Source organism: Ochotona curzoniae, unplaced genomic scaffold (genome assembly GCF_017591425.1).
Source record: "Ochotona curzoniae isolate NIBS_2020 unplaced genomic scaffold, NIBS_Ocur_1.0 contig_4792, whole genome shotgun sequence".
Classification (NCBI taxonomy): Eukaryota; Metazoa; Chordata; class Mammalia; order Lagomorpha; family Ochotonidae; genus Ochotona; species Ochotona curzoniae.
The window spans coordinates 6,082,106-6,109,317 of NW_024466389.1; the positions used below are offsets into that span (position 1 = coordinate 6,082,106).

The 27,212-nt window shown below is 52.3% G+C and overlaps 2 protein-coding genes across 3 annotated transcripts in view; one reads left to right on the forward strand and one right to left on the reverse strand.

Annotated features, from left to right (window-relative positions):
• The window catches only part of MTOR (mechanistic target of rapamycin kinase), a 128,252-nt gene extending 111,636 nt beyond the window's left edge, over positions 1-16,616 (reverse strand). Inside the window, exons 1-8 of one of the 2 annotated variants that reach the window (XM_040987904.1) lie at positions 16,510-16,616; positions 12,439-12,614; positions 11,530-11,638; positions 10,649-10,881; positions 9,753-9,953; positions 8,911-9,045; positions 1,553-1,828; positions 1,360-1,468 (exon numbers count right to left, since the gene is read on the reverse strand). In XM_040987904.1, coding sequence (XP_040843838.1) covers positions 1,360-1,468; positions 1,553-1,828; positions 8,911-9,045; positions 9,753-9,953; positions 10,649-10,881; positions 11,530-11,638; positions 12,439-12,600 — 1,225 coding nt within the window. In that variant the 5' untranslated portion in view covers positions 12,601-12,614; positions 16,510-16,616. Of the gene's footprint in view, positions 1-1,359; positions 1,469-1,552; positions 1,829-8,910; positions 9,046-9,752; positions 9,954-10,648; positions 10,882-11,529; positions 11,639-12,438; positions 12,640-16,505 lie in introns of both variants that reach the window. The other variant, XM_040987905.1, reaches the window with a different exon arrangement.
• Positions 16,617-18,822: 2,206 nt separating this feature from the next.
• Positions 18,823-26,352, forward strand: UBIAD1 (UbiA prenyltransferase domain containing 1). Its single transcript, XM_040987908.1, has 2 exons — positions 18,823-19,572; positions 24,570-26,352. The coding sequence occupies exons 1-2, from the start codon at positions 19,056-19,058 to the stop codon at positions 25,055-25,057; spliced, it is 1,005 nt and encodes a 334-aa protein (XP_040843842.1). The 5' UTR covers positions 18,823-19,055; the 3' UTR covers positions 25,058-26,352.
• The last annotated feature ends 860 nt before the right edge of the window (positions 26,353-27,212 follow it).

Here is a 27,212-nt window from a genome sequence, read left to right on the forward strand (position 1 = left end):
CTTCAGTAAAGTGTTGAATACAATAGCAAATTCACATCAAACCAATAACTCTAACAGCCTGAGTCTCTGCAACCTGCTGCAGGGCAGCCTTTGGAACCCCAAGGCAGCTGATTCTACAACCTGGCCTGCGTATTCATATATATATATATATATATATTTTTTATTAATTGCATTGCATTAAGTGATACAATTTCATAGGCTATGGGATTCCCCCAACCCCTCCCCGTACCCTTCCCCCATGCTGTTTATTCACTTCTTCTGAACCACAGACTTTCAATCCAAGATCACTTGAAGCTCTACTAAACTTTAAGCAAGAGAGCACCTGCTGAGTGCCAGCAGGAACAGGGAAAAGCCACGAATGACTTCTGTTGTATCACTTCCTTCTGTTCAGGAGTTTCACGTGACAAACTGTCTCATCCTTACCACCGTGTACTGCTCACAGCATGCCTAACACCTTACCAGCTAACCTCATCCGGCTGGGTGGTGTGGAAAGAATGTGTGCTATGAACGGAAGCTGCTGAGGGTTGGCATGGCATCCCATGCATGCTCTTGGCTCTCGCTGGATTTTGAATGTGTAAGGAGCTCAGGCCATGTGTACACAGCGAAGGATGTTCAAGAATGGCATCTCACGCTCTCCAGGTAGGAGGTTAAGAGCAGCACATTAGCATAAACAGGCAACTGGAGCATTTCCACAACTATTACCTATACCTACTTCAAAAGGGATTTTTGTTAGCTTAACAGTAGCACTAGAATAATTGGTGCTTGAGCATTAATGCCCTTCATCTAATTTTATAAGTCAGAAGTGGAGGATCAGGAAGGTCAAATAACCTGCCCAGCTGTCACAGTTAAGGATCAAGAGTGGATTCACCTAGGTCTGATGCCAGAGCCTTTCTACGGCTGAGGTCAACAAGCAAGGAGGAAACAAACAATCCTAGAAGGGCTTCGTGGAAGATACCAGTACCTGAGCTGGGCAGTGACTCACACTGCCCACTGCAGACAGGGCCTGGGCAGCAGTCAGTCCCTTCTGCCTACATATACCAACGTGGTGGGATGGCCACTTCAGGGGCACAGGCAGGACGGCGACTGGACCGTTACCCAGAAGCTGCCACAGGATCAATACTGAAACCACCTATCTCTTTTTAGTCCATTCATGAATTTGCTGGCTTCTATACAGAGCAACTTGCTGGGCCCCAGAATGTTCTACAAATGGATTGTTCCCGTGCCTAGACACCACTGGAACTGGGCAGAAGCCCAAGAAATCGGAGACAAGCCCCTATCTGGTGTGGTGCAAATGAGCAGCAGATCCAGCTTCCCGGCACCACCACTTTCCTGCCTGCTGCCTTCCACCGAAGTGCTCACCTGTGAAGGCGGAAGGTCGGAACGCAGCCAGGCGGGGCAGCAAACTGAGGATTGTCGTTTGGATCAGTGAGTTCTTGCTATTCCTGCACTTGAGCACCCACTGGCACACCTGAGAGAGGAAGGAGAAAGGGTTGGCAGAAGAAAGTGAAGCACAGAGCTGGGAAAAAGGGGGAGAGGCAACGCCCCACTTTACCTGATCGAATTTTTCCTCCATCAAGTCTCGGCAACACCGGCTTTCCACCAGGGTGGACTTGGCTGGGCTGGGGGAAGCGCCAAATCCCATGAGGCCTTGGTGAGAGCTGTACCCCAGCAGCCCCACCAAGGCATTCGACTGCTGGGGCTGCACGGCCTGGAAGCTGGTGAAGGGTGTGATATGACGAGGTTTTGTTCCAAAGCCCATGAGATCTTTGCAGTATTTGTCATGGACCAGCTGCTGCTGTGTGATCTCTTCCATCTCTTCTCTCAGACGCTACACACAGGAGAGAAGACAGATTACCCTCACTTACAAATGCTCTTCCCTGCGAGCACTGTGCAGTTCACAGAACCACGTGTGTGCCGGCCCAGAAACAAAGCACGCTTTCCAAGGGGAGCACTGCAACTTCCCCAGAGCAGGGGACCCACCTTCACCCTGACCTATGAGGAAGAGCACCCTCTACTGATCACTGAGGAGGGAGTAGAGCCCGGCTGCTCAAGGTTCTCACCTTCTTGTATGGCCTGGGCAGGCCACCTTGCAAACACAACAGGGAAATCTGCAAACATGGAGGGCAGTCGCAGGCCAGCAACCCAGTCAGGAGACTGGCCTCTTTCTAGAATGCTAGGCAGGTGCACAGGCAAGTAACCATCTCAGAATTCTAGGCCTGCAAAGGCGGTAGGAATCGGCTGAGCTCTCCCACCTACTCCCTTTCTGAAGGGCTGAGTTACTCATTCTCCAAACAGTGCACAGTAACACACTAGGAGGGGCCAGCATTGTGACATAGTGGGTAACGCTGCTGCTTGCAATGTTAGCGTCCCATCTGGGCACCATCTGGATGCTTTACTTCCAATCTAGCTCCCTGTTAAAGGCCTGCAAAGAGCAGTAGAAGATGGCCCAAACACTTGGGCCCCTGCAACCCACATGGAAGACCTGCAGCAAGCTGCTGGCTTCAGCTTGGCCCAGCCCTGAGCACTGCAGCCATCTGGGGACTGAATCAGCAGATGGAAGATCTCTCTCTCTTTCTCTCTCTCTCATATCTCAAGTAAATAAATCTCGCTCTAAAACAAAAAGAAAGAAAAGAAAGAGGCTATAAAACAGCCTTCAAAATTTCCAGTCTGTTCCTAACATATGTGTTTTCATTTTTCAGAAAATCTAACCCACAACTCTTGTCAGGGCCACAGAGGATTCACAAGCTGCTGAATCCAACGGCCAAGCTTCCATCCTCACGTCAACTGGGGAGTCGGATCCAAGTCACCTTCCTGCTCCGGAAGCGCCTTCCTCCCGGGCTTCTTGGACACTGACTCCACGAGGCACCCTCCCCTCCCTTACTGTCCCATCAGGTCCTCTCCCCCTCCTGACCGTGGGCTACAGACCTCAGCTCCTCCCCACCCACATCAACTTCCTTGGGATCCTCACCTGGCCTCGGGACTTGAAGTAACCCCCAGATGCAGATGACCCCAAATCTGTTCCTCTCATCCACAGCTTTCCTCAGAACAGCCCAACAGGCACCTCAAATTTATGTTCCCATCTAAACTCCTGGCCAGCTTCTCCCACCATGATCAATGTATCATGTCTGTAGGCTGTCAGGCAAACACACTGCCTTCTTTCCCACCCAGCTCCACTCTCAATGAACCCCAAACCCAGAACCCAGACCCCAGCCACTCTGTACTCCATGACTGCCCCACTGTGGTGTAAGCTGCTAAGATCCCTTGTGAAGACTGCCTAGTTCCCTCCAAGCTGGGTTCTCAGTTTCAACCGTGAGCCCTTCAGCGACCCATTCTCAATACAGTAGCTAAGCCAGGCTGTTTGAAACATGAGTCAAATGTATGCTAATGCTCAAAGCCTACCCACAGCTTCCCACCCCCAGCAAAATGTCCACACAGTGTGCTCCGGGCCCCATGTTCTGTGCTTTCCCCACCCCATGCAGTTCTCTGACTGCATCCCTCACCAACTCTTGTGCCCACTCACTTAGGCACAGTGGCATTCTTGCTGCACCTGTGCCAGGGCCTTTGTAGCCACTGAATCAGCTGTCTGAAAATCTCAGCTATCTGAACGGCTTTTTCTTACCCCTTCTCAACTGTGTTCCAATGGCCCAGAACGTTTAAAATACAATCCTTAACCCATGCTATAGTTCTCTCTTCCCCTCCCTGGCCCTACTTTTCTCTGCAGCATGTATCACCACATGATTTATTTTTACTTACATGTTCATTGGCTGTTAGGTTACTCTAGTTCTTAAGAGGTACCTACTAGGGGCTCAATTAATGTCTGATGAACAAGTGAACAAACCAAGAAATTATACCTTATATTTAAATAGCTCCTTATTAATTCACGAAGCATGTCAATAAGAACCACTTCATTTGAATCTGACAAGAACCTTCTATATTAATCAATATTGTTCTGTTTTACTAGGAGGAAACAAAGACATCAGAGCTGCCTGGGCTTCAGGGGAAGCACCATTCAAACGTGGACAGGGAAGGGAAGCAAACAAACCACCAGCCCTGAGTGGCTGGGCCTAAAGAGATAGCACCATCCATAGCCTTGGAAAGCACCACATGGCTTTTACAAAGTGACTCAGCCACCAAAGCCTCCTGGGGAGCCTCCTGGCAGCTCTGTCCATCCACCTGTAATCTCAAGAAGCAGCTGAGCAGCTGGCTCTCAGACTCAGGCCAGGGGGCCTGGGAGACAGATGCTCAGGCCAACTCAGCTGATCCAGTGAGCTGCCAGCAGGGCTCCCAGAGCAAGTAGCTCCCGTGGGCCTCCCAAACGCCGACAGGCACCCCTCTGGGCACACCTGGGGCCAAGGGCTTCCCTGTTCCTGGGCATGCTGTGCCACATCCTCTTGGGTAAACAAAGGTGGCTCGGCAGAAACCAGCAGGAACACCACATCTGTAACCAGTGAGCGTGCACAGTGCTGCCAGCACATTCCAGCCTGAGGGAACTGCATCCCGACTGGTAAGGCAGCCCTGTAACCCCGAAGCCCAGGCCGCTGAGACCCACAAACACACAGACAGCAGCAGTGAGGATCACAGCTGAAGAAGCACAGCCCACAGCACCACCAAGAACTGAATCCAAGAGAGCACACAACCATAAACCTAGGACTGGTCACCAACAGGAAGTCCTCTACCAGAAAAGCCACCTGTCAAAACAGCCAACAGGACTGATGCACTGGATGTACAAAAGCCAACCTAGAGCCACAGGAAGCACGAAGTGTAACAGGATGTCCCCAAACCAACATAGCAACCCTCTAATAACAGAGCCCAGAGAAGGGAAGCCAATGAACTGTCTGATTTTAAGAAAACTCAATGACATATGAGAATATAATATTCAACAACATTAGGAAGACAATTCATGAGCAACCTGGTGGCGTCTGCATTGTTAAATGGCTACCTGCAATGCCAACAGCCCACATGGGCTGATCTGAGTCCTGGCTACTTCATCTCTGACCCAGCTACGTCAACCACCAAGCCCACTCCTCGATCTGCACGTGCAGGCAGCTCAGTCAGGAGCTAACCTGGGTACTCTATGTGGGGTGTGGGCATCGTACCTGCCAGGACAAACACCCAGCCCGGTCCGCAACAACAAAAAGGAAAATAAATATTAAAAAGAACAAAAAAAGCCTTAGAGATTTATGGGACAAACACCTACAAACATGCCCATTATAGGTGCCTCGTGAAGAGTTGAGGGCAAAGGCACAGACAAGGTACTCAATGGAACGGACACAGACCACTCCCTGGTCTAGGGAGACACATGGAGACATTCACGAAGTCCACGAAGCTGAAACAGGCTCCTAACAGACATGACCGGAAGACCTCCCCTCCAGGTGACCTCACAGCTACACTGTCAAAAACAAGGAAAATTGAGAGAGAAGCCCCAAGGGCATTCCCACAAGATTAACAGCAGACTTCTTAGCTTAAGCCTGACATGGTAGGACAGAACAGGAAAAATATTCAAGGTCCGGGGGCGGGGGGTGGTGGTGGTGGTGGTGGTAATATAAGCCAGCCAAGAATTCTATATCCAGCAGTTACTTTTTTTTTTTTAAGATTGATTTATTTTTACTGGAAAGTCAGATTCATAAGCTGACGCAGATACAGAAAGATCTTCCGTCCATTGATTCACTCCCCAAGTGGCCATAACAGATAGAGCTGAGCCAATCTAAAGCCAGGAGCCAGGAGCTTCCTCCAGGTCTCCCACAAGGGTGCAGGGTCCCAAGGTATTGGGCCACCCACTATTACTTTTGCAGGTCACAAGCAGGGACCTGGATGGGAAGCGGGTCCACCAGGATTATTGCTGCTCCACTTCCCCTCCCTCTCCCTACTTGTGGCCTGGGAAAGCAGTGGATGATGGCTCAAGTTCTTGGACCCCAGCAGCCACATGGGGGACCTGCAGGAGGCTCCCAGCTCCTGGCTTCAGATTGGCTCAGCACTGGCCGTTGCAGCCAGTGAAGTGAACCAGTGGATGGAAGACTTTTGTTCTCTGTTACTCCCTTCTCTCTGTAAATCTGCCTTTCAACAAATAAATCTTGAAAATAAAATATATGACAATGATCATCATAAAAACAAATGAAAGTATCATCTCAGAAGAGATACAGAATGGAAGAAAAAGGATTCATATGTTTAAAAATATTTTTCTGGATTTGATTTCTTATATATTTAGTTTTTATATATTTAGTTCTTTACTCTGATTTTGATTTTGGCATTAATGTTATGTTGGTTTCCTAAAATCAGTTAAAATTACTTGGATCCATCTCCCTTTTCTGAAAGAACACATTGTTGAGCTCTTATTTCTTCCTCAAATGTCTCGTTTAAAATTAATTTAATTTCCTAAACACATATGGAGCAATTTTAAAATCTGAGTTTTCTAAATTGTTGTTTCTGAGAAATATGTGCATTTAACACAAGCTGCCAAAGCAATTGGCACAAAACTGTTTAATATCCTTAAAAAGAGAATTAAAAACAGAGTTGCTGTGTAATGCAGCGATCCCACCACTGGGTATGATCTTGCCGCACTGTTCATGATAGCCAAGATGCGGGATCCACCAAGTATTCATCCACAGATGAATGGATAATGAGAACGTGGCATATGGGGCACCCAATGCGGGGCTTCAGTTGCCTCCTGGGATGCCCGCATCCCATCTTCCAGGTTTGAGTGCCAGCCTAGTTTGGGTACGGGTGATTCCACTCTGATCCAGCTTACTGCCAGTGCACGCCATAGGAGAGGGCAGCAGATGTGGCTGGACTGAGTTTCTGGTTCCTGGCTTCCCTAGCCCAGTCCTAGGGGATACTGGGAATGAATTAGGGGATAGAAAATCGCTTTCCATACATCTCTCAGACATGTCAAATAAAATAATTTCAATGCTTTTAAGAAGAAAAAAAAATACATTACATGGATATAATGGAATACTATTCAGCCATAAACCCAATCCTGTCATCTGAAACCCTAGAGAAGAACCCGTAAGGCATTATGCTGGATGAAACAAGCCAGGCACCACACTTATGACCCCACATGGGAACTCTACTAGCAAGGTGCGTCTCACAGAAGCTGTTAGTGGGTACAATGTTACAATTAAGAGGAATAGCTCTGGCACCAATGGCACAGTAGGGTGGCTACAGTTAGCAATAATGCAGCTTATATTTCCAACTAGCTAGTGGAGAACTTCTAACGTTCTCACCTCAAAGAAATGATAAATGCAAATTACTCAAATTTGATCATTACACAATGTATACAATAGTAAAACATAACAGGGGTGTGCAAATATATGTATAATTATATACATATACAATTATATATATGTATATTACACACACATATATATAATTTACACACACATATATATAATTATGTGTCAACCATCAATCCAAAAAAACAACTCCAGTATCTGGTGCTGGGCTCCGCACTCCTACATTTACCCCTCCCAGAGGCCGAGGTGCTTACAAGGATCCCACAGGAATGAACACACCACACTATAGGGCACACGGGCCTGAGCCCCACAGTGTACAGGGCAGCTGGGACTGGAACCTGTCCTATATGACCCCTGTGAGTGCTACACCAGGAAGTCCAGGGATGACAAAATTCCACCAACATTTCCCACAGAAAGTATCACAGATGGAGCTCTAATTCCTAAATCGATCCCGAATCCATCTACTTGTCAGCATCTACACCGCCACAGCTTTAGCTCACCCAGACCACCTTCACAGCTCCCTGAGACTTTCAAGTCCAAGCAGCCTAAAGGACCAAGGGCCAGGCTGCTGCTCTGGAAGATACCAACCAACTTGTGCCAAGGCCAAGTTCTCATGGGCTGCACACCTTGATGACAGAACAGAGCAGGCAGGCCTATTCCTGGGAGACACAGGCCTTTCACAGCAGACACTGGCTTGAGGAGCCCACGCTGGCCCTCCAGGATGGACTTCTAGGCGGCCTGTCTTCCCCCTCTTGTCCAGTCAGTCAGCAGGGGAAGGCAGCCTGACTGCTCTCCAGCCTCTCCCTGCACAGCTAGCTCCCCACTCCCCACCTTGTCCCTTCACACCTGTCTTCTCAGGCTGATACCCCTCCTGACTGGTCTCCCTTTTATTCCCACCTCCCCGTACCCTGCTCCCCAACAACAAGGGATGCCAGAAAAGGCATGGCATCAGTCACTCCCCTGTGTACCCGCTGCTACTGTCTACCCCTGCAACCAGAACAAAAGCCACGAGGCTGTGAACTGGGGCCCTTCTTCCCTCGGACTGTACCTCCCACCTGCTCCTTTCTCGGGGAGCACCAGCCACACTTCCTCTCTTTCGGTTCCATTTTTCTCTTTTTTTTTGGGGGGGGGGCGGTTTATTTTATTTTTATTACAAAGACAGATACACAGAGAGGAGGAGACACAGAGAGGAAGCTTTTCCATACTCCCAAGTGACTGCAATGGCTGGTTCTGAGCCAATCCAAAGCCAGGAGCCAGGAGCCTCTTCTGGGTCTCCCTCACAGATGCAGGGTCCAAGGCCCTGGGCCGTCCTCGACTGCTTTCCTAGGCCACAAGTAGGGAAATGGGTGGGAAGTGGGGCCTCTGCGGTATGAACCAGCGCCCACATGGGATCTCAGCACACACAAGGTTAAAACTTCAGCCACTAGGCTACAATGCTGGGCCCCCCATTCATTTTTCAAACTTGACCCACTGTTCCCTCCTCCTTGAAAGCCACTGCCTGGCACACAGCCCCATGGCTGCTCCAAGGGGCTCCTCCACGGCACGCAGGCAGCCCTCCACGGAGCCTTCCTGCACCTTCCCCTCACTATCTCCTGTTTTGCTTTCTTCACAGGGGCTCCTCCCGGGGTGCCAGCTCCCCGAGGACATGCTTTTGCCCGCCGGCTCGGTCGCCGCATCTCACCTCTCCTTCCATGCTGCTGATGCGGACCAGCTCGTTGAGGATCAGCAGGGCTCCGTGGATCCGATCGTCTCGATTCATCCCCTTCTCTTTGGCCAAGGTCTCATCAAACCCTTTCTCTGCCTCTTCAAATGTGTGCTGTGGAGACAGGATGCTGTGCTCACCCAGCGTCCACCCCACGCACCTCTGGGGTTCAGGTGTCAGCCTATGGGCTCGGTGTCTCATACCAGCACCGACAACACTGACTTACCATGCTATTATTTCATTTAGCTTCAACTCTTTGACTCGGACACCATGCCACTGCAGCCACAGCCATTAGCACCCACAGTTTGTACCAAACAAACCACCCCCCCCGGTTCGAAGAAACTGAGTGACTTATCCTACTTCACCCATCACAGCAAGCCAGAGGCCAGGTCTCCCAGGCCACGTGTCTGGCCCTTTCTGGAATTCCAGGCTCATAGGTGTTCCTGTCACAGCAGCAGTGGGCACACAGCTATGAGCCCTTTCTGAATCAGTATCAGCTACATACAGCTGATGAACGAGCCTGCAAGAGGCATTTCTATTACTCTGCCGCTGAAGAGATGTCTCAGCACTAAAAACACAGAGTCACAGCTTAGTCACATGCTTTCTTGCTCAGTGACACACCAAGCACTCTGTCTATCACTGGACTTGTGCTTTCATGGAATGCAGCAGGGTAACCACTGATTCCTACTGAGGGTACTGCAGATGTCTGACAGTACAACAAACGTGACACAGGCTCTGCACCCAGGGAGAGGCGCTGTGCCTGAGGCTGGGCGCCCTGAGCCCGCCCCTCTCCGGGCCGCCCCACCCGGCCTGCTCCTCACCCGGTACCACTGGGGCTTCTGCATCTCCTTCGGCTCTCGCTGAGTGGTGAGAATGAGACAGGCGCGAAGGGCAGCCACAGCACCTTCACGGATGGCCTGTTTGGGGTCCCACACGGCCACGAAAATGTTGTCAAAGAAGGGCTGCACTTGCTGGAAGAAGAAGGTGGGGACGCTGATGGCCAGCTCACGCAGAACCAGGACCTGGGGGGAAAGGGCTGACTGAGAACTGCCATTCGAACCAGACTGTTCTATTGTTTCAGGACTACACCTGCTGGGAAGAGAAGCCAGGCAATCGCAGCCAGTGCAAAGCAAGGACAGGACATGGATCACACATCTCCCAGCTCGTATGGCCAGGCCACTTACAAAGACAGAGACCTTGGGATGTTTGAAAACAAGCTCTGGAAAGGCTCACTTTCTTTTTCTTTCTTTCTTTTTTTTTGGTGCCGAAACCCAGGATCAGGGCTCACTTTCATGCTTCTTACATCATTATTGTGACAGCCCAGAGAAATATGTACTCCTAAGGATTGACTGAATAAATACACTTGCTTAATGTTTAACTTTGTTATTATTTTCATTTGTTAGGAAGAAACTGGAAGAAGCAGGAAGAAGCAGTTGTGCCAAACTCCAGGGAATTAGGATGTGACAAAGCCAAGACCTGAGCCAGGAGGTCTTCACGCGATTCCCTGGCCTGGTCCCCACTCCCTCCTGGTATCTCTGTCCCCTAAAGAGGGAGCTGAGCACAAAGCCACCGATCCCCATGACAGCGATTGCAGTGCCCCCTCACAGCCCAGAAGCTCAGCCCAGAGCATCCTTTTTGGGGGGTGAACCTTAGAAGGAAGCAAGGGACCCCAACACAGTGCCATGGCCCCCAGGCCTTGTTCCTGGCAGGCACTTACAGCTGCATGTCTCCGGCCCTCGTTGCGGTCAGGACCCAGCCACTCCAGGGCTCGCTTCACCTCAAACTCCACATACTCAGCAGTGAAAGTGTCTCCAGCCATGGCAAGGCGGCCAATGGCCTTGGACGTCATCTCCATGACAACTGGGTCATTGGAGGGGAGGAGGTTCCGAAGATAATTGGCAAACCTGCCGATTCGGGTGGCATTTCCACCTTCCACTCCGATGAGGCTAGCTGGAAGAGAAGACAGGAAAAGGTGACAAAGGGGAGCATGCTGGCCAGGACACTCGGGAGCTGTGACTGGAGCTGGTGAGGGCCACCTTCACTCCACCCTGGGCATACTGCTATGCCATGAGTCTTCATCTTCATGCCACAATGACTTAATAGTAAAATGATGTCATTTTAGTATATATACTGTGTCACCTCAAGAAATAAGGGAAAAAACCCACAAACCCAGGACTGCATAATTGTTCCCAGGATTGCCGACCAGTCCTGGGGAGCTGAAAATGATCTGTCGTGTACAAACAGCGTCACAATCTCACTTCTTCCTTCACGAGCCCCGCTATGTCAAACCCAGCGCTGCAGAGAAACCAGAGCCTGCTAAAGGCAATGGGGGCGGTAGGAAGTTGGCTTCCAGTTCCACTTTTGACAAACTGGCCCCATAGAAGTTGCTAATGGTTCTGAGATTCAGCTGCCACATGTAAACATATCTGCTCTGCCTACATCCTAGGACTGGTCCTAGAATTAGTGTAATCCCATGGTCCTGCAAATTCACTAAACAAACAGGAACTAGCCTGTAATACGTGGTGGGCACGGGCACAGGGGACATGGAGGGGACCAGTCCTTGAGTTCTGCTTGTTACTCTTCCCACTCAGTCCTTACCTATGGCCAAGATGCCCCCTTTCCTCTCATTGGCATCGGAGCTGGAAACCAATTCAAAAATGTGATGGTTCAGCTGGTCATAGAATCGAGTAGACTCTTCCTGACTCATCTGCAAAGGAAGACGTACCCAGAACAATTTCCAAGGTTTTCTTGAAGAGGGCGGGGGTTGGGTGGGATGGCTGGGGCCTGAAGGTTAAGGCCAGAGAGGAAGCGGCTGTGGCTCAAACCACAGAAGACAAAGTGCAGTCCATGTCCATAGTTTGAAACCAGAGAGCAACTGAACTCACACTCCATCCCTACTGAACAACTACTTCCGGGGTATCCACTCCAGCAGGGCTCGGGACGCACAAGATGCAGGTCTCTACCAACTCTCCAACCACTTTGACCACAGAAATAATGTGAGCCCTAAATGCGAACACATACATGACAAAGGCCAAGGGAGTGAGCCACCACAGCAGAGATCTGCTCGTTCTAGGACGGGGCACTGGGGAATTCTCCAAAGCTTCACTGAGCTGTCCAAAGGGATTGAAGCCAGTGGTGCCGGGGCAGGTGTGTGGCGTGGCAGCCTGGGTCACTGCGTGGGATATCCACACCCCACAGGTGAGTGAGTGGTTCAAGCCCCAGCTTCACTGTTTTGAATCTGGTTTCTTGCTCATGTCCACCCTAGGAGGCAGCAGGCTCAAGTCCTGAGGTCCCTGTGACCCTGATAGGAGAGCTGGACAGAGTTGCTGTCTCCTGGTTTTGGCCTGGCCCAGCCCTGGCTCCTATAGCCTTATGGGGAATGAGTCAGAGGCTAAAAGATCTCCTTCTCTCTACCTTTCAAAATGAAGACCAGATAAGTAGAATTTTTGAAAATAAAAAAACAACCCGGTGCTGGCCCAAGCGTGCCACAGATCCCTGCAGGCTGACCTCGCGGAGCTCCATGGTGACGTAGTGCTGGAGCTCCTTGGCAGCCTTGGCCCTGGTCTCCTCATTCCGGCTCTTGAGGCCGCTGGCGAACTGCTGCAGGACACTCACGTTGCTCGAGGTGGTGGCAGCTGAGGTGGCGGCGGTAGGCCCAGTCCCAAGCATCTTGCCCTGAGGTTCTTCGGAGAGATGTTTCTTTAATATCTCAAATAACAAACCACGGCAGTAACTTACAGCACCCATTCTTCAGGAGAGATCTTCCACCATCCCCAGGCAGCTAGTGGGCTTTATACAGGGTGGCAGACCACACTGAGGCACACGTATAAAGCCTACATTCAGAGTGGGCATTGTGGAGTGCCAGCGAAAGCCTCCACCTACAATGCCAGCATGCCATGAATGCCACTTCCGATGCAGGTCCACATTAGTGATCTGCGCTGAGCCCGTGCCTCCCTCGGGAGAGACCTAGGAGAAGCTCCTGGCTGCGGCTGTTGTACAGCTGTTAGCATGGAGCTGAATCTGCAATAGGTTAAGCCTCCACTTGCAATGCTGGCATCTCATTTGGGTGCTGGTTCGAGCCCTGGCTGCTCCACTTCTGATCCAGCTCCCTGCTAACGTGTCTGAGAAAGCAGTTAAAGTTGACTCAAGTCCTTGGGCCCCTTGTACCCACCTGGGAGACCCACAAGAAGCTGGTCCAGTTTTGGCTGCTGTGACCATTTGGTGAGTAAACCAGTGGATGGAGAATCTTTCTCTCTTTAACTCTTTCAAATAAATAAACAAATATATATTTTCTAAAGCCTAGACTTAATCAATAACAGCTGATGTCTAGCGTGACAGGCCAAAGTATGGGCTATGGAACTAGACTACCTGGCTTTCAATCCTGTTCCAGATTTATTTACCTTGAAGAAAACATTTACATCTTCTGTTTTCTCAACGATACAAACAAAATGATACTTAATGCACGTGAGAGTGACGTGAAGATTAACTGAGTGAACGTCTGTTTACAACACTTTTAAAAACACAACTAGGGGAGGAAGTCATGGCACAGCAGGATAAGCTGTGGCTCAGGGCGTGTGCGTCCCACGTCAGAGGGTTGGGAACGGAGTCCCTGTTCCTTTGCTTCTGATCCAGCTTCCTGCTCAAGCTGCTGGAAGGCAGCAGATCAGAACAAGTAACCTGCGTCCCCGGCAACCACGGGGAAGACCCAGATGGAGCACCTGGCTCCAGGCTTCGGCCTGGCCCGCTCCCTGTTGTCGTGGGCATTTGGGAAGTAAATCAATAGAGGGAAGATCTCCCTGTCTCTCCCTCTGTCACTCTGCCCTTTATTTTTTTTTTAACCTTTTCGGGGGAAGTGTAAATGCAGTCCCCTACTACCACTAGCCACGCAGTCAAGTTTCCCACATTTGGGAAAACTATAGCTGGCAGGGTATGTGCAGTATAAGGGCTGAGCTGCCCTGCGAGATCACGGTACCTTGCCACCAGGTGAGCACCGCCACCCCACCTTCTGAATCGGGAAATCCTTAAACCAGGACAAAGAGCCAAGCCCGGCATGTAGCTACGCCTCGGTCGCTGCTAGCCAGTACTCCCAGGGCTGCTGTGCAGTCGGCACAGAACCTGGCTGAGAGGTAGGGAGGCAGGAAAAGAAGTACGAATGACTAAGACTGTCCCTTTAGTCACGAGGTTCAATCTAATGAAGGAGACTGCAATTATAAAGCAGCAATATCCAATAATAATTTTTTTTTAATTTGCTAGGAGTCATATTAGAAAAAGAAACAAACAGATGAGGGCCAGCATTGTGGCACAATGGGTTAACCTGCTGCTTGCTATGCCAGCACCCCGTACTGGAATAAGTTTGGGTCCCGGCTGTTCCACTTTCCATCTAGCTCCCTGCCAATGCAACTGGGAAAGCAGTGCATCATGGGTCCTTTGCTCCTGGTCTCACCAAGTCACAAGATGTCACTATCATCTGGGTAGTGAACCAACGCTCGCAAGAGCTCTTTCTCCATCTCCCTCTCTCTGTAACTCTGACTTTCAAATAAATGAACGCTAAAAACAAAACAAACAAACAAAAACCTGGGCCCAGCACTAAGGCCTAATGCTAAATCCTCATCTTGCATGTGCCAGGATCCCATGTGGGCTCCGGTTCATGTCTTGGCTGCTCCACTTTCCATCCAGCTTCTTGCTGTGGCCTGGGAAAACAGAAGAGGACAGCCCAAGGCCTTGGGACCCTGCACCTGCAAGGGAAGCCCAGCAGAAGCTCCTGGCTCCTGGCTTCAGATCAGCTCAGCTCTGGCCATTGCAGCCACTTGGGGAGTGAACCAGTAGGTGGAAGATCTTTCTGTATTTCTTTCTCTCTGTAAACCTATCTTTCTCAATAAAATCGATCAATAAATACATCTAAAAAACAAGCGCCTGGATTAAAGATAAGCTTATTTATTTTTAAAGATCTACCTATTTATTTGAAAGCAGAGTTACAGAGGCCCAAGTGACTACAACAGTCAGGGCTGTACCAGGGCAAAGCCAGGAGCCTGGGGCTCCTTCCAGGTCTCCCTCAAGCTCCAAGGCCCCTGCACTTGGGCCATGCTTTGCTGCTGCTGTTGCTTTGCTTTAACAGCTGCATCCCTAAGGGGCTGGACTTGAACCTGTTTACATAGGGACATAGGGGATGCCAGCACTGCAGGCGGCAGCTTAACTCCCTACTCCACAGTGCTGGCCCCAAGATAAGTTTATTTAAAAAAAAAAAAAGGTGAAATTAAAGTATTCTATGTAATTAAATATCTTTCCACAAGATTATTGGAACATATAATCAATATAAAATCTTCTAGGGGTTTGTGTGTGTGTGAAGTATCTACTGTTCTGGCGAACATTCACACTGAGGCATCTGTGTGCAGCTGCCACAGTTCAGCCTCTCCCGGTGGGTTCCTGCGGTGGGCGGTGCAGTCCACACTACAGAACACAGATGTGGTCCCACACGTGCAATCAACCATCTGTAGCCAGGAGCTGAGTGTGCGCTGAACACATCCAGGCCCTGCTCCTGTTACGGGGACTCTTCTAGGCGTGACTGGAGCCAGCCCAAGGGAAGAGTGTGCAGGGGCCAACGCAAACACTATCATTTTCCACAAGTGACTGGAGCATCCTTACGCACTGGGAGTGTCCTGAGACAGATCCTCCCGCAAATATCAAGCCCGGCTGCACTTCCAGCAGCAGCTCAGACACCTGATACCCCTGGCCACTGGCCACTGACCCCTCCACTGCACTGCCCCTTCTCCCTGACAGCCCACAGGAAAACACAAGCTGGCAGGCGTGAAAGTGGCCAGAACAGGGCTCGGGCCCCCACTGCATCAGAAGTAACACACACTCAATTGTGTCCAGATCAGTCTAGAAAAACAATCTCCCACAATTCTTCTTGAACAAATTTGTGACATGAGGAGGAAAAAAGGTGGCAATAACTGGTTCTGAAAAGTCCTCAAAGACTCCAGGGCAAAGGTTATTAGCCAGGAGGGGAAGGAGGGGAAACCAAAATCCAGCATAAGAAGAAGAAACCACTACGCTTGGTGTGTGCGTGTGAGGAGCAGGGAGGAGGCTGCCAAGGCACTGCCCCTCGCTGGAAAAGGCGTGCACTTGGACAGGGTTTAAGCAGGTGCCCCACCTGCAAGCCAAACTTCCCCAAGGTGCCAGCAAGGCTTCGGGCAGAGTGGGACGGCCAGACATCAGGAATCCCAGAGATGGGATCGGCGCCCGGGACTGACATTGACCCGCAACAGGAAAGGGGTCCAGGGACGGGTAAAGGTGCCACCGCAGGACCGGAGCGGATGGGCCGGCCTTCCAGCCTGGGACCCACGGCAGGCCCACGGACCTGGGCGTCTCCAGGGTGGAGGTCGAGGTGTCCCTGGGAGGTGGACATAGCCTTGTGGGGTGCAGCCGGGAGTCCAGGGCTCGGGCGGCGTCCCGATCGTGGGTCCCACGTCCTGGTCAGGCAGCTTTCCGGGGCACCCCCACCACCACCCCGAACCAGGCTGGCCGTACGTCCGGCCATCCTGCCGCCTTCCAAGGTTCGGTGCCCAGCCCAAGACTCACCGCGCGGCTTCGGCCAAGGCCTCAGCTGCCGCCGCCAGCACCGGTAACGCTGCCTCAGGCCCCCAAGTCCCACCGCCCGCCTTCCCCGCTGTCCTCTAAGCCGGGAGGGAGGATGGGCGGGCTCACAGCTCTGAAGACCAATCGACAGGGCTAACACGAAAATAGACTGGCATGCTGACCAATAGGAATGAAGGAGAAGTGAAGCTTCGGGACCGGCTTCTCCGGAGGGCGGGGACTGTTCAAATAGACAAACCAGGCGGCCAGTGGCAGGCGAAAGGAGTCTTAGGTCAACTCGGAAGAACCAATGGGTCGTGAGTTGATGTCAGTCACTTCCACACACACATCCGGTGCATCGCTGCTAGGATTCCCCTGTGCATCGTGCCTGGATCCGTGCTCGGTGACCCTGCCGGGTGGGAGCAACGAGATCACCTCAGCCGGAGCGGGTGTTCGCGACTTCTCTTTTGTCAACATCGTAATAAAGACTTTGGAAAATACCAGTAGCAGAAGTGGAATGTGACAGCGCAGTTCTTTTTTTATTTTTTTAAACAAGGGTCGTTTGTGTTAACACACGTGAGAAATTCTCACAAGACAGGAATCGGGTGAAATAAATCGGGCGTTTTCATTCCGGAACTCTTCGGTAGTCATTAGTAATGATCACGTAAGCGGATCGTTGCTAGGAAAAGAAAGGTTTGTGATTTATCTAACAAAGTTATTGTAGCCTAACCCTTTAGATGTTTTATACATATTATGTGTGTTTCCCTGGGTGAAAGACGCAACTCAGGTATAATGGGATTTGAGGGGATTTCTGCCTGTCTCTGTGATCACCAGGGAGTGTGTAATAAAAATAAGCATTTTTTAAAGTGAAACGGCCGTAGTAAGAGATGTGTGCATACATTCGGTGGCTGACAAATGCTTGGGCAGCTGTTTTGTTAATGTGTGGTCATGACTCTAGGTTTGGACTCTAGTGAAATCATCACTCAGCTACATTTCTTTCTTTTTATTTTTTAAAGATTTATTTTTTATTGGAAAGGCAATTTTACAGAGAGAAGGAGATACAAAGAGCCTCTGTTTGCTGGTTCACTGCCCAAGTGGCTGCAACAGCCAGTGCTGACCCAATCCAAAGCCAGGAGCCAGGAGCTTCTTCCAGGTCTCCCACGTGGGTGCAGGATCCCAAGGCTTTGGGCCGTCCTCCATTGCCTTTCCAGGCCACAGGCAGGGAGCTGGATGGGAAGTGGGGCTGCCAGGATTAGAACCGGAGCCCAAATGGGATCCTGGCATATTCAAGGCAAGGACTTCAGCTGCTAGGCCACCAAGCTCGGTCACCCCCCCCCCTTTTTTTTTATTGCAAAGTCAGATGACAGAGAGGAGCAGAGACAGAGAGGAAGATACTGCATCATTTAAAGTACCCGATTTTGTGGTGCTAGCAGAGCTGCTGCCTGCGACACCAGCATCTCATATCAGAGTCCTGAATGCTCTGCATCTGATCCAGTTTCCTGCTGATGTGCCTGGGAAGGCAAGAGGATGCCGCTCACCCAGGAGACCCAGATGGAGTTTCTGGCTAACGACCCACCTGGTCCCAGGGAGTATACCAGCAGACAGAAGATCTGCCACTCGAACAAAGATCTGCCTCTCAAACAAAGTCTATCTTAAAGACAAAAAATAAGTTTATTGGTTTTTACATGTGAAAAAAGGCAGAGAAACAGAGAAGTCTCTTCCATCCACTGGTTAACTCCCAAATACCAATAACAGCCAGATGCCAGAGCTTCATCCTGGTCTCCCATGTGGAAGGCAGAGATTTACAACCTAAGTGCCACTTCCCAGGAAGCATATTGGTAGGAAACTGGACAGAAAGTCGAGTCCTACAAGCGACTGACATGGGACGTGGGAGTCCCAGGTGTCAGTTTAATGACAGAACCGCAACATAAATGCATTTTTGCCTGGTCATTTCAACTTAGGATGGGTTTATGGAGACACAGGAGAAGCACTTTAACCATGCACACACCATAGACCCCCAAAAAAACCCCTCCAGGGGTGTCTGTACACCGTAGGCGCTCGCTAAACGCTCTCGCTTGAGTAGACTGATTAAACTAATTCGAGTAAGTTAAAGTCTCCAGTTAGTCATAAAGCAACAGGTATCGGAGTCGTTCTGACGACACGAAGTGAGGTTTTCCAGCGAGGCTGCCGCCAGCTTCGGAGCCGGGCTCGGGTGCTCCTCCGAATCCGCCCCGACCCCCGTTCCCAGTCCCGCCCTCCGGCCCTTCCCACGCCACCGGCTGCTGTTTCCGTGCGGACCTCCGGAGGTTAGCGCACAACATGGCGGCCCCCGCGGCCCGCAGGAGGAGGAGGAGGTGGCCGCGGCTCGACTTGGGCGCTAGCACGGGAGCCCGAGACGGACACAGGGTTATCTAAGGGGTCCGAGCGGCCCTCGAGAGGTGCAAAGCACGTCGGTTACTGCCCGCAGAACTCAGATCCCTGCTCCGGGGGGTTGCAGAGGGGTGTGGATCCGAAGGAAGGTCAGGCCGGCCGCCCCACCTCGTGGGACTTCCATGGCGGCCCTGCCGATCGTCGGGGACAAGATAAGCATCCAGGCGGGAGAGACATCCGCGGCCCCACTGGGCCAGGACTGTGCCGAGCCGGACGGCGCTGCCCCGCGCTCCTGGAGGCACAAGTGCGCGTCCTACGTGCTGGCCCTGAGGCCCTGGAGTTTCAGCGCCTCGCTCACCCCGGTGGCCCTGGGCAGTGCCCTGGCTTACCGCTCGCAAGGCTCCCTGGACCCCAGGCTCCTGGTGGGCTGTGCGGTGGCCGTCCTAGCCGTGCACGGGGCCGGCAACTTGGTGAACACTTACTATGACTTCTCCAAGGGCATCGATCACAAGAAGAGCGATGACAGGACCCTGGTGGACCGCATCTTGGAGCCCCAGGATGTGGTCCGGTTCGGCGTCTGCCTCTACACGCTGGGCTGCGTCTGTGCCGCTGGCCTCTACTGCCTGTCCCCCCTGAGGCTGGAGCACCTGGCTCTCATCTACTTTGGAGGCCTGTCGGGTTCCTTTCTCTACACGGGAGGTAAGAGCTGGGTCCCAGTGGCTTGGGACGTCGTTGTGGGAGTGAAGATGGCTGGTGTGTGGGAACGAGGAAGCCAGCCATGGGGGGAGGCAGACCAGCAGTGACCTGTTCTGGAACCTGGTTGGGTGAGTCCCTCGGGGGGAGACAGCATAGTTTTAGGGGCATCTGCTCCACCCTACACCAAGGGGGCTGTTCTGATGTTCTGGAAGGAATTTGAGAAACTCCAGGAACAGGAGGTCTTCCACCCAGCAAGGGATGTCACAGATCCACGCTGATTGCAGACTGGTCTCTGTCATTCCATCTTCCATCTGCTGGTTCAATCCCCAGATAGCGACAACGGCCAGGCCTGGTTCAGGCCCAAGCCAAGAGTTTCATGCAGGTTTCCTGTGGGGTGGGGCGGGGACAGGGTCCCCTCACTCGGGCCATCTTTCACTGCTTTTCCCAGGCCATGAGCAGAGAGCTGGATGGAAAGTGGAGTGGCCTGGACATCAACTTGCACCCCTATGGGATGTGTCTGTGTCCTAGGCAACAGATTTACCTGCAATGCCACCACAAGGGCACTAACGGGGAAATTCTTGCAGCAATCTGCCGAAGGTAGTGGTGGGCCAGTGGTTATAGACTGAGCCTGGATCGTGTGTCAGGGACCACTCTCAGTGAACGTCACAGGCACAGGTCCCTGCCCTTGTGGGACTCAGCAGATGCTGCCGAGAGGAGAGATAAAGTGAAAACAGTGCTTTCCCACCACACTGGCACCCTGGTTTTGCCCTTATCAGGAACTTTGGACACCCCTAGCCCAGCATAGCTAAAATCAGACTCGTAATCATCCCTCCAGGGAAAACGTCCCCGCTGCGGCCCTGCCCACTTCACCCAGTGGCCACCTCGTCCTTCTAGCTCTTTAGGCCAAGAGTCACGGCCGTTGTCCTGGACTCTTCCTTCCTTATTTCGCACCCTATTTGTTAGCAAATCCTATTGACTCTTCCTTTTAAATACATGTGGGGCCTCAGAACTTCTCCCCACGTCCTGCCAACGGTTCAGTCGTCTCCCCGCTTAGACAGCAAGCTCCCTGCACTTTTGGTTTCTGTCATTGGCAGAACTCCAAGAGCTCTGAGCAACGCCTGGCCCAGTGCCTGGTGTGAAGCCATCAAGGGGGCCCAGCACTGTAGCCTAGTGGATAGTCCTGACCTTACACACACCGGGATCCCATATGGGTGCCAGTTGTAATCCTGGCAGCTCCACGTCCAATCCAGCTCCCTGCTAATGACTTAGGAATGCAGCAGAAGATGCCTCAACTCCTTGGGCCTCTGCACCCATGTGGGAGACCTGAAAGAAACTCCTGGTTCCTGGCTTCAGACTGACCGAGTTCCCACCCTTACCGCCATTTGCCCAGTGAACCAGCAGATGAAAGATCTCTCTGTGTGTCTCTCCTTCTCTGTTTAAATCTGCCTTTCTAATACAAAAACAAATCAGAGAGCTAGCCCTGTCCTCTGGTTCACCCCCAAGTGGATGCAGCAGCTGCAGCAAAGCAGAAGCCAGCTCCCTCCAAGTCTCCCACGTGAGCACAGGGTCTTTGGGCCATCCTCGACTGCTTTCCCAGGCCACAAACAGGGAGCTGGATGGGAAGCGGAGCAGCCAGGACATGAACCAGCGCCCATTTGGGATCCCAGCACATGCAAGGCGAGGATTTAGCTACTAGGCTACCATGCCGGGTCCAAAAATATAAATGAATCTTTTAAAAAAAAATCATTGAGTGAACTGATGTTGAGCAGAGTAATGACATAATTTTTTTTTAATTTTTCATATTGTTTGCATAGTTGAGAAAGCTGCGTGCTCATGTTAGCCTCCCATCAGGGTGGGGAAGGTCAAGGTGTGGAAGAAGGTGGATAGGATACATGTTTCCGTTCTGTTCTTTTTATTCTAATGGTGTGCTGGCCTGTTCCTTGCTGTCAAACTTCATCTGCACCCAGGGATGGAGGACAGTCACTTGATGATGCCTTAGAACCCTGACATGGGGAAGAATATTCTGAGGGAGTTACTTGAGTGGTTTGATATTCTGAGACATCAGCTTTTTCGCATCAGGGTTGAGAACATCTTTTCAAGGTCGAATGGCTGACCACGTTCACCTCAGTGTGTGTACACTGACCCAGATACTCGCGCTGCTGTGCTTTCCATCCCCCAGTGAGGCATTCAGCATCCTCTTCTGGCCTGGATGAGCTGGCTGCCATACCCCCCATATGCATCCAGGCATGCTGTCCAGCACAGAGCTTCAGGCTTCAGCACAGAGAAGGCCCGGTCCCGATACATGCACTCCCAGGTCAGACCTCATATCTTGCGATTCTCCTTGTGGCTGGGGTTTGAGTCCGGTCATCTAGTTTCTGAGAGTCCCCCAAGAAACCTTGCCTGGGATGACCTCAGACTTGACTCTTGTGTGTGCCACCTAGTTTAGGGTTAGGTTTGGTCATTACCTGTACCAGCCAGTGCAATTACACATACTGGTAGATGCGGCTTCCTGGTCAGTTCTGCCCCCAGCCCCGCTAGCTCAGCCCAGCCCAGCCTGCTGCAGGCCTGGTCTTGCCCACACTAGCAGGTGCCACAGCCTAGTTGGGGTGACCCCCCAACAACTCACACCAGGCTCTCCCCCCAGTGAGAGCTGCGTTTTTACATGTGCCAGCTAGCATGTATTATGGTCTAGGCCAGTGCATGCCGTATGCCATCTTGCTCTCCTGTACACACATGGGTCTTTCAGCTTAGTTCAGCTCCCCAACCCGGCCCACATGCATACCAGCGGGTACTGCCACCTTGATTAGCCTGGCGCACCCCCAGCCCTGGCTCTAGTGCTCACCAAAAGGAGCTACAGCCCAGCAGGGGAATGCTCCAGCTCCCTCACCAGGCTTCCTTCCGGCACCAGATGTTGCGCCTGTATCACCCCCCAGTGCTTCCCTACCCATCTCGTTCTCACTGTCCTGCTCTCCAGGCAGCCACTGCCCTGATTTCTTTCACATACAAGGTTCTCATCTAGAACATTGTATCCATGGAACCATTCAGTGTGAACCATACCTTTACTTATATTTGCGTATTTATTTATTTCAGTATAAACTCGAATGCCTGGCATATTTTACTCTTCTTGGAAGGCAGAGTGATAGAGAGATCTTTCACCTACTAGTTCACTTCCCAGATGTCCCCCATGACCGGAAGCGGAGAACTCCCCCGGGTCTCCCAGGCACTTGGGCTGTCCTCTGCCGCCTCCCAGATGCATTAGCAGGCAGCAAAACAGGAGCGGGGTGTCCTGATCCTGAGGCTGCAGCGTGTGTGTGGCTTGGTGAGATCCGGAGGTTCCCCAGGCATGTGTTCCCCCTCCCTTAGGGACCATCTTCAACTCTTTCAGACTGCTCTTCCAGGCTCCGAGTGGGGGGTTTCCTGACCCGCTCCAAGGGGCTTGTTACTGGCGCGGTGTGTTCAGTGCCGCTGTGTCCTAGGCTTGGGGACCAGACAGCAGGCTGCACCCTCACGGAGCTTCCCAGGAAAGACAGGTGTCATCGGAAGTGAGATGCAGTGTGCCTCAGAGGAAAGCTCTCTGAATGGGCTTGAAGAGGGAGTCGGACAGGTGGAAGGGGGTCCCCCAGGAACTGACAGGTGAAGGTCTCCCAGGAACTGAGAGATGTGACTGGAGACAGCAAAGGAGCTCAGGATGAGGCACAGAGAAATGGGGCCCAATGTGGCCAGGTTGGAGAGCGGGGACTTTTTTTTCCTCTAAAGATTTACTTAAAGAAAGTCAGATACAGAGAAAGAGAGAGAGAAATACTTTCCTTCTGGTGATTCACTCCCCACATGGATGCAGGGTTCAGAAGGCTTGGCTCGTCTGTTGCTGCTTTCCCAGGCCATTAGCAGGGAGCTGGATCGGGAGTGCAGCAGCTGGGACTCGAACCAGCACCCACATGGGATGCCAACACCACAGGCAGAAGCTTAGCCTATGGTACCATGGTGCTGGCCCAGTATCACTCTGACTACAAGGGCAGGGGAGGCTGTGAAAAGACTGGAAGTTGCTAGAATGCTGTTGTGATAACCCAGGCCCGACTGGGGAGGGAAGAGGGGTGGATGAGATGTGGTACTGGGGAGGGAGAGAACAAGCAGGTTCAGGAGAAGCGGGGTAGACGGGCCTTTCGTCACCAGCAGACAGGAGCAGGAGCAGGCGTGGTGGGACTACCATTTTCATTGTCTCCTTGTTTCACTCGTGTGGGCCGAGGTTTCTTTTTTTTTTAAAGATTTATTTTTATTATTTTTTTATTGGAAAGGCGGATATACAGAGAGGAGAGACAGAGAGGAAGATCTTCCATCCGATGATTCACTCCCCAAGTGAGCTCAACGGTCGATGCTATGCCGATCTGAAGCCAGGAGCCTCTTCCGGGTCTCCCACGTGGGTGCAGGGTCCCAAAGCCTTGGGCCATCCTTGACTGCTTTCCCAGGCCACAGGCAGGGAGCTGGAAGGGAAACGGGGCTGCTGGGATAGAACCGGCGCCCATATGGGATCCTGGGCGTACAAGGCGAGGACCTTAACCACTGTGCCACCGCGCTGGGCCCAATGGCCGAGGTTTCTTTATGCGTACTACTGGGGCTCCTGCAGTTTCGTTGTGATTCTCTGCAGGTTTTAAAAACTGGAATATGCCTGCATGTATTTAGGGAACAGAGACCCTGGGCAAGCGCTCCAGTGTGGTCTTGCTGGGAGCTGGTGAAGGGTGAATGGTACCTGGCAACCTGGTGTGTGTATGAGGGCAGACTTGCACTTGAACCTGAACAGGCAAACCCAGCACCTCCTTGGGTGCTCTACAGCTGTGCGTGGAAGACAACACCAGATCTTGCTCTGGGGCGGAGGGAGCCACAGCAACACCCACCCTCCCTGACTCACTGTGCCCGACGTTAGGTGGCCAGCATCTTGGCTGATCGCACTGCCTCCGTCCCCGGCCCCTGATCTCATGCCCACTCTCTGGGTTTTCTGGCCGTAGGAATTGGATTCAAGTACGTGGCTCTGGGAGACCTCATCATCCTCATCACCTTCGGCCCGCTGGCCGTGATGTTCGCCTACGCTGTCCAGGTGGGGTCCTTGGCCATCTTCCCACTGGTCTATGCCATCCCCTTGGCCCTCAGCACCGAGGCCATCCTCCATTCCAACAACACCAGGGACATGGAGTCCGACCGGGCTGCCGGCATCGTCACGCTGGCCATCCTCATCGGCCCCACCCTCTCCTACGTGCTCTACACGGCGCTGCTCTTCCTGCCTTACCTGGTCTTCAGCCTGCTGGCCACGCGCTGCAGCATCAGCCTGGCACTGCCCCTGCTCACCATTCCGCTGGCCTTTTCCCTCGAGAGGCAGTTCCGCAGCCAGGCCTTCAACAAGCTGCCCCAGCGGACAGCCAAGCTCAACCTCCTGCTGGGGCTCTTCTACGTCTTTGGGATCATCCTGGCACCAGCGGGCAGTCTGCCCAAGCTCTGAAGGGACCAGCAGCTCACCCCCCCACGGCACATTCACCTTCCTTAATACTCAAGTCCAGTGATCACAAGAGGAGTATGATTTGGCAGTGAAAACGTTTTTAAACTGTTACTAAGTTGTTAAACAATGCGCTGGGCTTTTGTCTGCTTTTGTGTTTCCATTTTCTTAGGCAGTCTTGAAGCCACCTTGGTATCAGAAGAGGGTGTACTCAACACTGCTTGTTTTATTTATCATACCCACTAGAGGGTGCTGTCATGTCGCTTTACAGTAAAGCCCTTGGAGTTCCCCTTTGCTCCAGACCGTGCACCCCAAGACTCTGCAAAGGCACTGCTGTCCTGAGGTCTCCGTCACTCCACCCGGTCTCGCGGCCGTGGTCGTGATTGGCACAGGCCCTCATGGCGGCCTCTGGGGCTCCCAGCCGTGGTCGTGATTGGCACAGGCCCTCATGGCGGCCTCTGGGGCTCCGGGCCATGGTCGTGATTGGCACAGGCCCTCATGGCGGCCTCTGGGGCTCCCGGCCGTGGTCGTGATTGGCACAGGCCCTCATGGCGGCCTCTGGGGCTCCCAGCTCTTTTGCCTCAGCTGTGATCACCCCCTGCGTGTCGTCATCCCTGTCCCCGCTCCCTGTTTGTCCTTCATCTCTCCTTTCTTGCATCTGCCGTCAGGGTGGAGGAGCTGTGACTGATCGCCCTGCAGCATGACACTCTGGTGAGGACGGGGGGAAGACGCCCACCTGGGAGGCAGCCCCAGAGGTCACTGCACTTCTAGGTAGCAGTACTGCAGGCTAGCTGCAAGGACCAGCAGCGTTCTCAGTACCTGTCAGGAGCCCCAGATGTGAAACACTGCACCAAGGCCCGCCCCTTCCCTGCTGCTCCCTGGGCCCGGGTTACCACTTGGGTTTTCTGTCCGTAGAGCCAGGCTGCCCAGGGTGAGCAGGCAGGTTGGGGTCGACTGCTGCTCTTCATGGAGCCATGTGACAGGCAGGGACGCAGTGTAGCCCTGGGCCACAGGTTGCCTGAGCACGGGGCCCTGCCAAAAAGGGGCTGAAGACATGTGAAGTCCTGACCACCCCCTACCAACCCCGTCTTCCTCAGCTGCCATTGCCTCATGCAGAAGTAGCTGAGGGCTTTCCAAGGGTCACGCCCGGCACGGGTGTCCCAGGCAGGTGGTAGCTGCCTTCCGCTGCCCTGCCTGCGAAGTGTTCTCTCTGCTCACACAGGTTAGCGGCTCTGGTCAAGCCCAGAATGGGTCGGAGCCATCATCGTGGAGCTTTTCTAATGTGCTGCTGCTTTTGTTCTTTAAGATGTATTTATTTTTATTGGAAAGTCAGATCAGATTTACACAGACAAGAAGAGACAGAGAAAAAGATCTCCCATTTGCTGGTCCATTTCCTAGGAGGCTGCAATGGCTGAGGCTGAACTGAAGCCAGAAGCTTTATGTAGGTCTCCCACGTGGGTGCAGTCTCCCAAGGCTTTGGGCCGTCCTCTACTGCCTTCCCAGGCCACAAGCAGGGAGCTGGATGGGAAGTGGAGCTGCCAAGACGCGAACCAGTGCCCTCATGGGATCCCAGCGGACGCAAGGCGAGAGTTTAGCTCTTGAGCCATTGTACCAGACCTTGATGTGCTTCTAGCCATCCAGTCTGCAAAAGCTGAGATGTAGCTCCCTCAGGTGTAGCTCCTTGAGCTGCAGCATCCTTAGCAAAGCGTGGTTGGAAGTCACAGAAGCTGTGCTGCAGTCTGCCAGAGCCCAGCTCCTGCGGCAGAAGAGCCTTCCCTGCTTCCTGGCACCGCATGGTGCTCACCGGGTCCTGCTCTGAGCGCTGTGCTCATGTGGCCTCGCCACACGAGAAGACCCAGGACTTGGGCATCCACAGACCTGGCCGCTCTCGCCAGCACGCACAGGGGCAGATTGTAACTGTTTTTATATATTAGATGTTCCCAGAACGCCAAATTGGGTTCCAGGTTTTGTAGACAAATCATCATAATTTGTATTATGTTTTCTGATTTCATGAAGGTTCTCTTTAGACTTATGAATAAAAAAAAAAATGTGGCTAAGCTGTCCATCATTGGTCTGGATCCCAGTTCTTTATTGTCCTGTTTCTCTTGTTGGATTGTGAGCTTTGACTCATGCCTGTCAATTGGCTCAGTGTAGGACCCTG